This window comes from Lissotriton vulgaris, chromosome 8 (assembly GCF_964263255.1).
Source record: "Lissotriton vulgaris chromosome 8, aLisVul1.2, whole genome shotgun sequence".
Taxonomy (NCBI): Eukaryota; Metazoa; Chordata; class Amphibia; order Caudata; family Salamandridae; genus Lissotriton; species Lissotriton vulgaris.
The window spans coordinates 1,259,372,384-1,259,387,953 of record NC_141696.1 but is presented as its reverse complement, the minus strand read 5'-3'; the positions used below and the strand labels follow the sequence as shown (position 1 = coordinate 1,259,387,953).

Genomic DNA, 15,570 nt, shown 5'->3' with positions numbered 1-15,570 from the left:
TAGTGGGACTGCAGCACACATTGCAACACCCACTTAAGTAACCTTTTAAACCTGTGGCAGGCTTGTTTTTGCAGCCTGTGTGGGCAGTTTTAAACTGCCATTTCAACTTGGCAAAACAAACCTTTTGCCAGGCCTAAGCCTTCCTTTTTAGTACATAAAGGTCACCCCCCTGGTAGGCCCTAAAGAGCTCTAGGGCTGCGTGCAGTGCAGTTCAAAAGTGGACATGTACTTTTAACTTTTACATGTCATGGTACTGAAAATCTACTAAATGCTTTTTTCACTACTGCAAGGGCTGCCTCACCCATAGGATAGCATTGGGTGCCTTATTATATTCAATAAGCACTAACTTTCAATTGGGAGCAAATAGGAATGTTGAATTTGGTGTCTTAAGAATTATAATTTAAAACCCTCTTTAATGAGCAAGTCGGATTTCAAGCCACAATACTCAAAATGGCACTTATAGTAAGTTGACATTTTCTTTCCTAACCATTTGGTACCTGCAGCCTTATCTTGGGTCACATGACTAGGTGTAGCTTGCAATTGGTCTTTGTTTAATGCTTCTCGGCAGTGAGACTAAGAGAGAATAGGTGTTGGCAGGATGGGCCTCCTCTGACTTTATAGTGGGGAGAAGATGTCGCCTACCAGACTTGCACATCACAAAGCCTCTACCAGAAAACATTCATAAAAGGGTTTTAAGTCCCCAGACAAGCTGGGGAAAGGGCGGGGAGGCAAGAACTTCCAAGCACCTTTTGTGAGTGAAAACCTCCAGAACCTTCTTGTACTTAAAAGCTGGCATCCGGTATAAATATTGGACCCTCAGACCCAACTCTTCAGTACACCTCTGAACCTGTGGCAAACTCAGAAGGAAGCTGTGTAGCTCTGCAAGAAGGACTACTACTCTGCTGCCTGAGTGAAAAAGACTGGACCTGCATCTTAAACCCAGGACCACCAGAGTGACCCCACATGCTACTTGGTTGGCCTCCTGATCATAACCTCAGGGACAGAAAACGATCCAACCACCTTAAGCCCAGCTGCTGAGAGTCTTGGCCCCTAAGTGGTTCCACCCCAGTCCTGGACCCGTGGAAGTGGGCCTGAAGGTGCACTGCTAGCTCAGCTGTGGATAGAACCACAGCCACAGGATGCACCTACGAGCAGTCCGCTGCGGAACTGCTGCTGAGCAACGCATTCCCAACGCAGGAACTCGCATCGCAGTCTGCAACTCCTCAGATCTACCTTCTCAAAGGACTCGACACAGGACTTTGTATTGCATGCCCCTCGTCGACGGCATAGTCGAGCACATCTTAAACAACAACACAGGACTTTGCCTCACAGCTTCCCGAAACTGCCGCTGCACAATTTATCCTCGACACGACATCTTGCAATGCTCCGCAACGATGTTTAAAGTACTTTTTTCAGCGAGACTACCAGCTGATGAGGGCTGAAAGACAGAAACCGGTCTGAGGATGCTTGTTTCCAGTCCAGGGAGGGCCTGGCCTGGCAGTTCAGGCTGGACTGTTCCCATTGGGCGCAGGGTCAAGACTGATTTGCATATGGCTGGGTCCAAACTGGTATGGAATGTGAGCATAAAAACAATGGATTTAGGCCCAGATCTCTGTACTGGGGTGAATGTATGGCATTGTTCTGCATTCTGTCCATCAATTGTTCTTTTTGAATTTGTGACCCCGAGTGAGACGCGTATGTCCAGAAGTGGGTCCCGGGCTCTCCATGCCTCTGGAATCAAGCTATCCTGGCTGATGAGGGCTGAAAGCCCGAAACCGGTCCTAAGATGCTTGCTTCCAGTCCAGGGAGGACCTGGCCTGGCAGTTCGGGCTGGACTGTTCCCATTGGGCGCAGGGTCAAGACTGACTTGTTATGGCTGGGTCCAAACTGGAATGGCATGGCGAGCAAAAAAACAATGGATTTAGGCCCAGATCTCTGTGCTGGGGTGAATGTATGACATTATTCTGCATTCTGTCCATCAATTGTTCTTTTCTCATGGGATGAAGGCAGTCAAGTGGGTCGGTGTTTTTACAGGATGTAGATAAGGAAGTTGTATCAGTTCAATTGGTATAAACTATGAAATGATTGAACAGTTCCTTTTGCTGAAATAAACTTATACTATGAAAGGTGTGTGCAGCTGCAGCACTGACCACAGCAGTCGAATCACTGAGTCCCAAAGGGCCAAGACTAAGTTAGGCTTACTTATACTAGGGACAGGCATGTTAGCAATCAGGAAAACCCCCCACTGAATTAAAGCATTAACTTAAAGATTACATTCCTAATGCATGGTTTGTAACGAGGCAAAACCAATTGTTAAGATTTTAAAAACGCCGACTGTCTTGTATGACTAGGTTCTTGGTGGTAAGACATGATTTTCCCACACTTCTCACTATCAACGTGCCAAGTGGAGGTTGGGCACTTGTAAAACAAACCGAAAGATAGAACATGATATGGTACAAGACTCACCCGAAATATGAAAGTATTTAGTAATCAATAATTGATCAAATCATCCAAATGAAGGGAAAAGAACAATAGGGCGTAAGTAAAATATAAATACCATTTTCTTTTCGTAATCTTGTTATGAACTTCTTTGGAGGTATGACTCCAACTTTTTTCTTCTGCGTTGCTATGCTGTGGAATAGATCTGCTAAACACGTGAGAAGATTTTCTTTCTTTCTCGGTTGACTTTTGTACGCTAGAACCTTTTCTCGAAATGGACGACAAAAATAAAGTGCTTGAAGAACTGAGTTGCAGTAGCATGTGTTTCCAAACTGAAAGGCAAAGGGAAAGTTGATTAAAAACAAAAATGAGGTGAGACCTTGAGCTTGATTTGTAAGTACACACAATATTATACTCTGAAAGACTTCAAAATCAAGCACTAATCTCTCAAATTACCTGTCAAGAAATACATTAAATATGTTAAAAGGGACCTATCAAGTAGTTAAAGGCTGAACATTATTTCTTTTTTAAATCTAACAATGGATTTAAAATGATCACTTTTTATTTAAGAAAAGGTTTTTATGTGTCAAAATATTTTATTGTACTTAGAAAGAAGAAATACAGTTGCAAATCAAGAGCAATACATAAATGTCAGATATTGGTGTAGACGGGCACTATCTGGAGTTTGGAGAAAAAGAGAAGAGGTTACAAAGTAAAAACGATCATTAACCAATACACAAATTCAGAGTATTAATTATAATCTCAAGTAGTATAACAGAATATGTATCGCATGGTGAATAAAATACCTCAGCAAGGGTAAAGAAATAAGGAAAAGGAGAGAATAAAAGAGAGAATTAGAAGGGAAGAGGATGCAATGGGAATCTGCCACATCAAATAGAACTAAATCAAGAAGGGGACCCAAAAGGATGTTGAGCAACCAAACCTCGAGCAGACAAATCCATATATTTGTCCAAAGAAGACCATGCATACCAATAAATCGGAGGTGAGTCTTACCTCCTCTCTACAAGAGTCTGAGCTCCACGTAGATATTTAAGAAAAGGTTTATACAAAATTTAGAAACACAGAGTTTAATTAAATATACATACAGCGCCATAAAATACAGTTTGTGTTCTCAAACTATCTCAAGAACACAAATTTAGTAAGGTGAACATTCCTGCATTAATGCTGAATGCTGACACAGGTCAAGCAGGGAGAAATACAGGAGAAGGAAGAGAGTTGAAGAGAGGAGAAGAAGTGCAACCTTAGGAAGAGAAGCTGGAGAAACTGGCTGCAAGAGGAGAGGGGCACTACAGCTGAACAGGGTGAAGGTCTGTGCCCAGTCACACTCTGATTCAGAGATAAAGCTGATATTTAAAAAAAAACAGACAAGCATCGAGTGGATAACTAAGCTGTCCAAGGAAAGAAACTAGCTGATTTATATTTGGGTAGTATACCTGTCTCAATGGTCAAGCGATATATTTAATCTAACGTGTTAAATTTAATTAATAACGTGAAAGAGAACGGACACTTGTTTGAATCACAAAATAGACGCGTTCACTCTCTCTTCATAATTACTTACTCGAACAAAATTTCAATGTAGGTTAAGCAGTACAGGAACCAGTCAGTTATCCTCACAATCCTAACTTTTGAAGGCTACTCTGGATTATGGTCAATTTCAGGATTCACCATTCTTAAACATTTTCTTTTGTGAGGCTTTCAAAGCCTCATGATGATCTACCTCACTTTTTATGAATAGCCGCTCTTGTACATTCCAGTTAACCGGTTGTAACATATGGTTATTCCTAGACTCCTCTTGTATTCCACGTTTAGCAGAGTGTCAATCCTGAAAAACAGGCTGAAATCTAGTGCATTTCACTTTACTCTATCTTCATTAGTCACCCTTAATTTAACATTCTAAATTTATAGGTGTGGCTCCAGAGCAGACCTATCGCTAGACCTTATGTGACCCCCTTGAAAAAAAGCTATAAGAAGCAGTACTGAAAGAGGGGTTTTGGCTTCGTCTATATGTTCATCATCTTTCTTACAGCAGTTGTGTTACTGCGTTTATTGAACAGTTCATGTCAATCCAACTGAACAATTACTTTGTTTCCTTAAGAGCGAATATTTGACATGCGGACACTGAACCAGTGTGGTACCTCAGCATTACATAAATGCACCAGTTTTATCAGCACAGCATGAATATTGAAATCATAGTTTAGAGTTCTTCCAATGCAATTTAAATGTGAATATTTTGAGGTGCAAAACAATGTGCTTAACATCATTGCTGTTCATCAGATTTTCTAAATCAATGTTATCAGGGCAATGTTAATCCACAGGTCTGCCCATAAGACCCCGTACTCGGCACTCCCTTGATCAAATCCGTTAGATCAATCTTATTTGCATTTATTTAAACTAAGGAACTTTTGTCATTTTTCCATTCTGTGATGTGTCCTTTTTTTCCTAATAGCATGCACTCTGTGACAATTGAAACACCCCTACCCCCACTACTCATGTATTTCAAAGGGATACAGTTATTTTTTAGTTTTTTTTATTTGTAGGACATTTTTCTCTCGATTTGAGTACATATCACGAAATACAGGAATGTGGTGGTAGTAGTAGCCTCAGCATGAAATTCGAATGGAGGAAGAGCCAACCTAAGGTCTGTAGATGCAGACACAACTATAGAAACAATGGAGTCAATTGAGGCCAAAGTGGGAGTAGACATACATGAGGACGCAGCAGCAAACCAATGTAGACTTTGTGACCAGGAGTAGACTGTTAGAATCTTACAGCACACACCCTTGCCTTGAAAAATGACAACAAGGAAATCCACATTGCAGAAAAATGCCTAACAAAGGAATATGTCAAAATAAACCTGCTAAAAAATAGTCCTAGGCAAACGGCTGGATTAAGTGTCTCAAATACAGCAGTATGATTAATGTACAGAGTAATAATCCTGCTGGACGTTTAAGCAGCTACATCTTGTCTACAATGTAGCTGTCTAGTAGTTTTCTGCCAAAACGGAAAAGCAATCAAATTCAGCAAGAGTTCAACAAATTATGAATCTATAGTTCTAAATGTAGGTATTATGCAAAACCCTTTTTTAAACTAAAAAATTGGCAAATACCTTCCTCTGTCTAGCCTTTTCACCTTCGCTTGGATGAAGTGAGCATCAACCTGACCACCATTAATTTGACATTAAAAATGCAGTACTGCCCAATCTAGCAAACATTCCACATTATCAATGGTACCATTGTAGCAAAATTCAATACCTTTGTTACTTATTTATCAACATCATCCTGGCGAATTAGATTGGAGTGAAATGTTTTCTGAATAGCCAAGTCATTTTAATAATAAAAGTCAACATTTGTTAGAATGGATTACAAATCACCCAGTCTCCAACATGCCACCAAGAGGTGAGTGCTGGCCGATTCTGAGATATGTGTTGTATTCTATATTCCCATGTTTCTTTAAATGCTCTGCTTGTATTAATGTTTAGGTTTAAACCTGCTTTTGTAATCTGTTGCTATGGCACATGGTGTTCCATGTTCCAAGCAACAGAAGCCTTGATGATTTCAACTTGAGCAGACACATACTGTGCTGTCTTAAAATAAACTTCTATTTCTTTTATATATTAATTGCTTGGACTGGATTACTACAATTTTGGCGACGATTATAACTGGGACTGCTATGATTTTTCAGTACAGGAGCGACCAGTTTCACGAACCTACTATATATATATTTTTTTTTCTTGTACAGTTTGATTTTGGCCGTTCTTTTTTTTCATTTTATTGCTGCTGGATATTTGGTATTCTCCATTCTACAACTGTCGTGGATTGTGTGCTGTTCTCATTTTGGAGCGGTCTCAGACATTACTTTGCCGCTGGTTAAGAAGACGTTGTCACTTCCCAAGTGACTGTTTGTTCTTAACGGCGAGCTTTCTTTCTGCTGGATTTCACCATCGCTCTTCTAAAATAACTACATTTCGCCACATCTACTCCAAGGTAAACCGTACCAAAACAGACTGTATTTCAATTTTGTGTACCTGTTTACGGGCCTTGTGTGGCATCATCCCTAGTGCTCAGTGGTGAGTTTGAAAAGAAACACGGCACGAGCGTTCCATCTGCCAGCTTCCATCTTCCTACGTCGGAGTGCAATCTACGAGAAGTCTTCTGACGCTGCGATACTCTGCGTGTGACGTATTCACGCATGCGTGGCAGCCATCTTTGTTGTCCACAATACTTGGTTTCCCTGGCAACTGGAAATTTCAGGTTCCTTCTGTATTTTTCTCATAAGAATGTCAGAAGGTGCGTTTCTTCTCATTAGCAAATTGAATACCAACGCAGCATTACTTGTTTTACATTTTGTCTAGTAACTGAAAACCGTTTTACACAGACTTGACTGTTTGAATATCTAATAATATTCAACTTTTAGCAGTATATTTTCTTTCTTTCTTTTTGTGGATATCATTTGACATTATGCAATTTGAACCGCCTTCATAATTTCTCCAAAATAAAGGATAACCTCCCATACCGTGGACTAGGTCGGGGGAAGACCTCTTAACCTATCTCAAGGCCATTGATGGAGAAAGGCTTTCTGCTGAGAGAAAGAAAAATATTCTCTTGCACTCATTGGGTTCAGAGGGTCAAGTTGTCTTCAGAACACTTAGTCAAGCTGATGGGAGTGGAGATAGAAATGTGTTCGATGATGCTATGACTCGAATTGAAGCTAGATTTAAACCTACATCCAGTGTTGCATTGAACAGATTCTAATTCTATACTAGAGCCCAAGAAGATTTTGAATCTTTTGACGATTTTCTCACTGCTTTACGTTATCTTTCTATAAATTGCAACTTTGCTCCTATTACCGACGAGATGATTAAAGACCAGATAATTGTCCATACTAAAGGTAAAAAAATCCAAGAACAACTATGGATTATGGGAGATCCAAATTTAAAATATGTTATCACCACAGCCAAAGCCATGGTACAGTCCTATAAATGGATGAAGTCTTTAGATAAAGAAGCCAAAGGAAAAGTTGAGGATGTTTGCATTGTTAAATCTGATACTCCTACCGCATCTAGTCAACTTAATTTTAAGAAAATTGACAGGAATTTTCACAGTTTTAGATTTGGAAGTGTAAGCCATGTGGCATCATATCCCAGACGCCCTGCTTTGAGTAAAGAATGCAAAAAATGTGGTAGGCATGGGTATTTTGCCAGTGTGTGCAACAGTAATTATACCAAAAATTTTAACAGAGGGAAAGTTTCCTTTTTGAATGAGGAAGAATGTAGAGAAAATGTGTAAGAGGTATAGTGGTTTCCATTACTGATGATAGTAACCAAGAAGATTCTTCGTTGAAACCTCCTAAGTGTTCTGTACACGTTTTGGGTCTGACTTTGAATCTCATAGCAGACTCTGGGTCACCTTGGACCATCATCACCAAAGATTATTTCATTGATATTTTCAAAGGTGTTGGGAGTCTTCAGGATTGAAGAAAATCTTACATCATTGCTAAAGCTTTTGATGGAACGGTCATCGATAGTTATATAGGAGTTGATCTGTCTTGTAAGGGACGTGCTGCGTATGTGAAGTTATATGTTGCAATGAAATGTGGGAATGTACTTGGATGGAGGGACCAGTGAAGAAAACAAGTTACTTACCTGTAACTTTAGTTCCCCAGTATTGGTAACTTTCATAGATTTCCATGCTTTGTATCATTCCCCGTCGTCGGAATGGGAGTCTCGGTAACAAAAATACCATAGCTGTAGGTACAAAAGACAATGGAAAAAGGCCTAGGCCTCATTACCTTTTGTAGCATATCACCCTCTTTGTGTAAAAGAGACCAAACTTTTGGCCTCAGCCAATCAGAAGTGCCTCACCACTTAGAACCTTCCTGAAGGAACCTCAGAGCCTCAGATTTTCGTAGCCGTTGTGTACTGAGACACCATCTGTGCTGTAGGCTGAGCTTTCCCCGGGGAGGTGGGTGGGCGCATGGGAATCTATGAAAGTTACCAATACTGGGGAACTAAAGTTACAGGTAAGTAACTTGTTTTCTTACCCCAGTATTGGAACTTTCATAGATTCCCATGCTTTGTATCAGAGTAGTAAGCAGTAGCAAGATAATCACATTTTGCATCGTAAATAATAGCAGTAGACAACATGACATTAGATACAAAATGTGAAAAATGGAAGGTGGGAAGATAGGAAAGCTCACCATTAGTGGAAGAGGTTCCTCAGGACAGCCTGTCCAACTGCTGCATCCTCCTGCTGCAGAGAATCCAAGCAGTAGTGCTTGGTAAAAGTGTGGACGCTGCTCCAGGTTGCAGCTCTGCAGATGTCCTTAATTTGCACCCCTGCGAAGAGTGCTGTGGAGGAAGCCACAGATCTTGTGGAATGCGCTCGTATCTTTCCAGTCAGAGGCTTACCAGCAGCCCTGTGACAATGTAAGATAGCACTTGTGATCCACCTTGAAACACCCTGTTTGGAGAGTGGAAGGCCTTTACTTGGTCCCCCGAAGGCCACAAACAGTTGAGTAGATTTTCGAAAATCCTTAGTACGCTGTAAGTAAAACTTCAAGCATCGCTGTACATCCAGTGAATGCAAGGCTTTTTCCGCCGGTGTGGAAGGCTGAGGAAAAAACGTTTTCAGAATGACCGGTTCATTCAAATGGAAGTCCGAGGGGACCTTTGGCATGAACCTAGGGTTAGTCCTCATGATGACAGTGTTCCTTTTGAATTGAAGGAAAGGTTCCTGAATGGTCAGGGCCTGTAACTCCCCTACACGCCGAGCCGACGTGAGAGCGAGGAGAAGAGCCAATTTCCACGAAAGGTATCTGATGTCAGAACGATGGACTGGTTCGAATGGGCCCTTCATGAGTTGAGAAAGGACCAGATTCAAATGCCACGTTGGTGGAGGTGGTCTCACCGGTGGATAGACCCTGAACAGACCTTTAAGAAACTGTTTGATTATCCTTGAAGACCATAATGAAGGTCCAGATTCCGTCCTCCTGAATCGTGACAAAGCAGCCAAATGGACTTTAATTGATGAGTGGGCCAGACCAGACTTGGCCAAGGACAGTAGGTATGGGAGGACCTGATGAGGTTTGGAATTGAATGGATCAATGTGTTGCTGTCGACACCAACAACAGAATCTTTTCCATTTAAGGCGGTAAGTTTTGTTAGTGGAAGGGGCCCTTGCTTGGGACAAAACCTCCCTAACTTCCTTAGACAATGGCAGGTTCATAAATTCCCGCTGCTCAGGAGCCATGCAGTCAGGTGTAACGACTGAGGGTCTGGATGTAGAATCTGTCCTTCGGACATCGTGAGAAGGTCCGGCAGAATTTGGAGAGGTACAGGAGGAGCGATCGACAGCAGATGGAGCTCCGTGAACCAGAACTGCCTCGGCCAAGCCGGGGCTATCAGGATCATCCTGCACGGTTCCATCTTGAATTTCTTGATTAGTCGTGGTATTAGAGGAATGGGAGGAAAAGCGTAGAGAAATGTCTTCGACCAGGGTATCAGAAGGGCATTTCCCAGAGAATTTGGATGGGGGAGCCTGCTTGCGTAAGCCCGGCATTTGTTGTTGGTCGGGGTGGCAAACAGGTCGATGTCCGGTCTTCCCCACCGGCTGAAGATTTGTTCCAAAATGTCTTGATTCAACTCCCATTCGTGGGTGACCGAGGATGACCTGCTCAGTTTGTCGGCGTTTTCGTTGAGGACGCCCGGCAAGTGTTCCGCCATCAGAGACATGTTGTGTCGGATAGCCCATTCCCAAATCTGCTGGGCTTCTTGTGACAAAGGGCGCGATCTGGTCCCTCCTTCCTTGTTCACATAGTGCATGGCCGTGGTGTTGTCCGTCCTGATAAGCACTTGTGAACCCTCCAGGAGAGGAAGAAACGATTGCAGAGCCAGACGTATCGCCCTGAGTTCTAACAGTTTGATGTGGAGGCATTTCTCCTGGGGTGACCAATGACCACTGACATGAAGGTCCTGCAGCACTGCTCCCCAGCCTTCCAACGACGCATCCGTCGTTATCACTTGTGGAGACGGGTCGCTTGCGAAGGATAGGCCTTGGGACAAGTTGTCTAGGTCTGTCCACCATAGGGCCGCATTCTTCATTTCCGGAGTGATCGCCACTTTGTCGTCGAAGGAACCGTGGACTTGCCGCCATTGATTGTCCAGTTGTTTCTGCAAGGGACGCATCCTCAGTCTGCAATGGGGAATCAGTGGAATGCACGACGATATTACTCCCAGCAGAGACTTGTAGCGGCGAACTGAAAGAGACTTTTTTGTTTGTAAGTCTTGGGCCATCGTCTGTAACTTGTGCCTCCTTTCCAGAGTAGGAAAAGCTCGTGAAAGCTTTGAGTCCAAGATGGCTCCCAGAAACCGGGCTCTTCTGGACGGGATCTGGCAAGATTTCTCGTCGTTTAGAGTGAGACCCAGGTTTCGGAATAAATTGGTACACGCTTGAACCGCCTGTAGCGCTGCCTCTCTGGACGGAGCCTTCAGCAGCCAGTCGTCCAGATAGGGGAAGACTTGAAACTTGTGCCTCCGCAGGAAAGCCGCTACTGGAGCCAGCACTTTCGTGAATATCCTTGGGGCTGAACGGAGTCCAAAGGGTAAAACCCTGAATTGGTAATGGCTCTTGGCTACTGTGAATCGCAGAAACCTTCTGTGTGCTGGGTGAATCGGAACATGAAAGTAGGCATCTTCGAGATCGAGTGTGGCCATGTAATCTCCCGGGTTGATTAGTTTCAAGATGTCCTGGAGGGACACCATCCTGAAGGACAGAGAGATGAGATAGGTGTTTAGCCCCCTGAGGTCTAAAATGGGACGCCACTTGTCGAGCGTTTTCCTCACCAGGAAGAACCTGGAATAAAATCCCTGGTTTCTTTGGTTCGATGGAACTGGCTCTATCGCCCCTTTTCGGAGCATTTGTTGAACCTCGAGCCGAAGGAGACGCTGGTGTTTTGAAGGAGTGGCTGCCGGGGGCTTGGGTGGCGGAACTTGAGTGAACTCTAAGGTATGCCCTTTCCGAATGATGTTGAGCACCCAACGGTCCGATGTTATTTGGGACCAGTTGTGAAGGTATTTGTTGACCCTGCCTCCAACTGATGATTTCCTGGAGGAGGGTCCAGTAGGAAGAGCCAGGAGGCCGCTATTGGCGCTTGGACGAATCTCGTCCTCGCGCACCCTGCTTTCCTTTACTGTAAGGCCTGGAGTAGTTGGTAGACTGGCCTTGCCGCTGTTGGTAAGATTGGCGGTGCTGTTGGGAACCGGATCCTGTGTTGGAATACCGTTGTTGGAAGGATCCTCTATACGTACCACCCCTGCCTCTGGCTCCCTTGAAGGGGGACTTCCTGTACTGAAGTGTTCCTAAAGACCTAGCGGTCTCTGTGTCTTTTTTAATATCTTGCAGGGTGTCGTCAATAAGTTTGCCGAATAGAGCCTCACCATCAAAGGGAAGATCCAACACTTTGTTCTGGACCTCTGGTCGGAACCAAGTAGCTTTAAGCCACCCTTGGCGACGGAGCACTGCCGCTCCAGCTAGTGAACGAAATGCCGTAGTCGCAATGTCCATTGCACAATCGATTATTTCCATCGACGTCGCTTCTCCCTCTTTCAACACTTTCTTTGCCTCTGACATAGATTCAGGAGGTAGCTGGTCCAGGTACGGGGAGACATCGCACCAGAGTTGACGGTCGTACCTACCCAGGATGGCTAAGGCATTAGCTGCTCGCACCAGCAAACTCGCCATCGCTGAGAATCTCTTCCCCACATTATCTAACCTCCGTCCTTCCTTGTCCGGAGGAGTTGTCAGCGGTGCTGAAGGGTTGCGCGATTTCCTCTGCGCTGCCTGCGAGATTACAGAGTCTGGTTTCGGATGACCTGTCAAGGCCGCTGGGGCATCATCGGTTGCTCTATATTTCTTTTCCAGACGCGGTAGCACCGGCACCACCGTCGCCGGGTGTGTCATGGTCTTTAGGCCCTCTTTCCATACATGATCCACAATCGGAATAGATCTGGCATTTTTCTGGAAAGGTTCTTTAAAGTCATATAGGAAGCAATCCGTGGTGACTTTAGGCATTGCTAACTTAAATCTTGCCGCCGCCCTCTCCATTAGCTGATGGAAACCTCCAATATCCACTGGCGGGGAGTCCGCCGGGTCCGGATTTGGCGATGCGGGATTGTCAATAATGTACTCATCATATTCCGTGTCGGGAATAGAGACGTGATCCGAATGTTGATCCTCATCCGAGGATTCATCAACATCATGTGATCTTGGTACCCCAAAGGAATACTGAGGGACGGCTGTTTGAGGCTGTGGAGAGGTTGGAGCCGAGAGCGTAGGTGGCACCAATGACGCCTGAGTCGTGGAAGGCGTAGCAGGTGTTGACGTATTTGGCAAAGGTCTACTGGCCTTAGACTTATAGTCCTGTAGCATCCTATGTAGATCCTGTAGGAAAGATGTTGGCACTGAAACCATTCCCTGGTCAGAGTGCTGTTGTTGATGTTGACCATGATCATGCTCCTCGTGGGTGTATTCGCCCTCTGAGTCGGTGTCCTGGCATTTGACAAATAGTTGCGAAGGACTATTGGCATAACTATATGCATCTTGGTCATCTTCCTCTGATTGACCCTCTTGCAAGAGCATTGTTGGTAGCAGAGGGGACACTGCCCTTGGAGAAGTCATCTCAGGTGTGATCCGCGTCACACAAATGGTGATACGCTTTTCTGTGGCCAAGATCGTGGGTTCCGTCGTCGACGGTTGTACATACGCCGTCGAGATAGGCGTCGTGGACGTTGTCGTCGACGAGACTGTAGACACACCAGCCGTCAGTCATCGTAGTCGTCGTCGACGCCCTCGTCGACGAGACCGTCGTCGACGACACCGTCGTCATTGTCGTCGACGGGACTCTCGTCGTCGACACTGTCGTCGTCGCCCTCGTTGGTATCGTCGTCGACGGGGCTTTCGTCGACGGGGCCTTCGTCGTCGACTGAGTCTTCGTCGTCGACGGGTCCTTCGCCGTCGACTGGATCTTGGGCGTCGACGGGGCTCTCGTCGTCGATGGCTCCTTCGTCGACGGCTCCTTCGTCGACACTTGTGAAGCCGGTACCTTCGTCGTCGGCGCCTTCTCCGCCGTCGACGGTCTCGTCGTCGACGAACCTCCAGTTGACGGAGCCTTAGATGATTTAGTCGACGGGACTCCCGCTGTCGACGTCTTCGTCGTCGAGGACCTAGAAGTCCTCTCAGAAGACTGGCTTTGAGGCGTTTTGAAGGCTGTGGAAGTCTTCGCGCCAGTAGACTGCGTAGAAGATCCATCCCTCTCCTTTACACTTCCGTGAGGAGATTTGCTGGGACCTTGGCTCTCGGACTCACTGGGGGTCTTTTTTGAGGCCTTAGAAGATCGACTTACAGAAGAAGAAGGGGAACCCCTACCCCTTTTCACTGACCTTCTAGTAGAAGCCATCGATCCAGCATCTTCACTGTCACTGGAGACAGTATCCTTCCTCGATTTAAGTCTTTGCAGCCATGTCAGGAGCCTACCCTCACGGTCCCGGAGGGTTTTGGCAGAAAAGGAGCGACAGATTGCACATTTCGCTACCTGGTGGTCAGGATAGAGGCAATAGATGCAGTTCTCATGCTTATCCTCCACAAACAGCCTTTTCTTGCCACAGGAGGAACAAGGCTTGAAAAGCGCTTTTTTCTTCTCAATCTCCGACATACTGTCAGGCAGCAACAATCCTGAGAAGAATCCTAAAGATCCTGAAGAAAAAACTGTTGAAAAAAACCTGATGAAATCCTGTAGAAGAGTAGAAGTTGAGCAGAGCTCAATGGAGACTCCCTAGCACAACGTGCGGTAGAAAATCTGAGGCTCTGAGGTTCCTTCAGGAAGGTTCTAAGTGGTGAGGCACTTCTGATTGGCTGAGGCCAAAAGTTTGGTCTCTTTTACACAAAGAGGGTGATATGCTACAAAAGGTAATGAGGCCTAGGCCTTTTTCCATTGTCTTTTGTACCTACAGCTATGGTATTTTTGTTACCGAGACTCCCATTCCGACGACGGGGAATGATACAAAGCATGGGAATCTATGAAAGTTCCAATACTGGGGTAAGTTTGGGAATAATTCTTAATCCCAGGAACTGTGATGCTGTGATGGTAATAACGGAAGGTTTGCAGGAATATGAAGTCATAAATGGTATAATTGATCGATTTCCCAAAGTGTTTTCTAAAAGTTTAGGAATGCTTAATAACTTCCGCCATAAGATAAGAATAAAAGAAGGTGATATACCAGTTAAGCAAAAACTGAGGAATGTACCAATTAATGTGAGAGGAGAGCTAAAACCTTTATTGCAAAATCTAATTGATGATGATATTATTGAGGAGATAGAATCCTCCGAGTGGGTTTCACGCATTGTTTTGGCACGTATGGCTGATAAAAGTTTGAGGCTTGTGTGGATTTGAGGGCATTGAATGGTAACTTGGTAATAGATTGTCATCCCCTACCTAGAATAAAAGAGGTAGTATGCATATTAGAAGGGGCAAAAGTGTTTTCCACTTTTGACTTGCGATCAGCGTTTCACCAGATTGCTTTAACCAATGACTAAGAACTTACTGCTTTTCTTACTCAAGAGGAACTTTTCCAATACAAGAGGATGCCCTTTGGATTAGCCTCAGCAGCGTCAGTTTTTCAGTGAGCTATGTATCACATTTTCAAGGATTTGGATGCTTTCATAAAATGTTTCCAAGACAACATACTTGTATTTTCTCCTAGTCATGAAGCTTATAAATAACATGTCATGGAGGTCTGCAAGCGATTAGAGTTGAGTGGTTTGACTCTTAAAGATAACAAATGTTGTAAGATGGTCCGTAGTACAGTTGATTATTTAGGTCATACTCTTTCTGGGGATGGTGTGGTACCGAAAAAATCTGTTGTTGAAGCCATAGTGAATGCTCCTGCACCGGATAATAAAGAAAAACTTCAGTCTTATGACGGATTATGCGAGTATTATAGTAAATTCATTAAGGGATTTGCTACCAAAATGGAGCCCCTTAGGAAACTTACTAGGCAAAACACGGAGTTTCTTTGGGGAGAAAGACGACAAAATGCTTTCCAGCTAATCAAGGATG

General features: G+C 44.3%; 1 protein-coding gene across 1 annotated transcript in view; it reads right to left on the bottom strand.

Moving 5' to 3' along the window:
- The window catches only part of USP12 (ubiquitin specific peptidase 12), a 437,577-nt gene that overhangs the window by 181,612 nt on the left and 240,395 nt on the right, over positions 1-15,570 (bottom strand). The window contains exon 3 of the mRNA XM_086935175.1: positions 2,558-2,771. Coding sequence (XP_086791301.1) covers positions 2,558-2,771 — 214 coding nt within the window. The remainder of the gene's footprint in view (positions 1-2,557; positions 2,772-15,570) is intronic.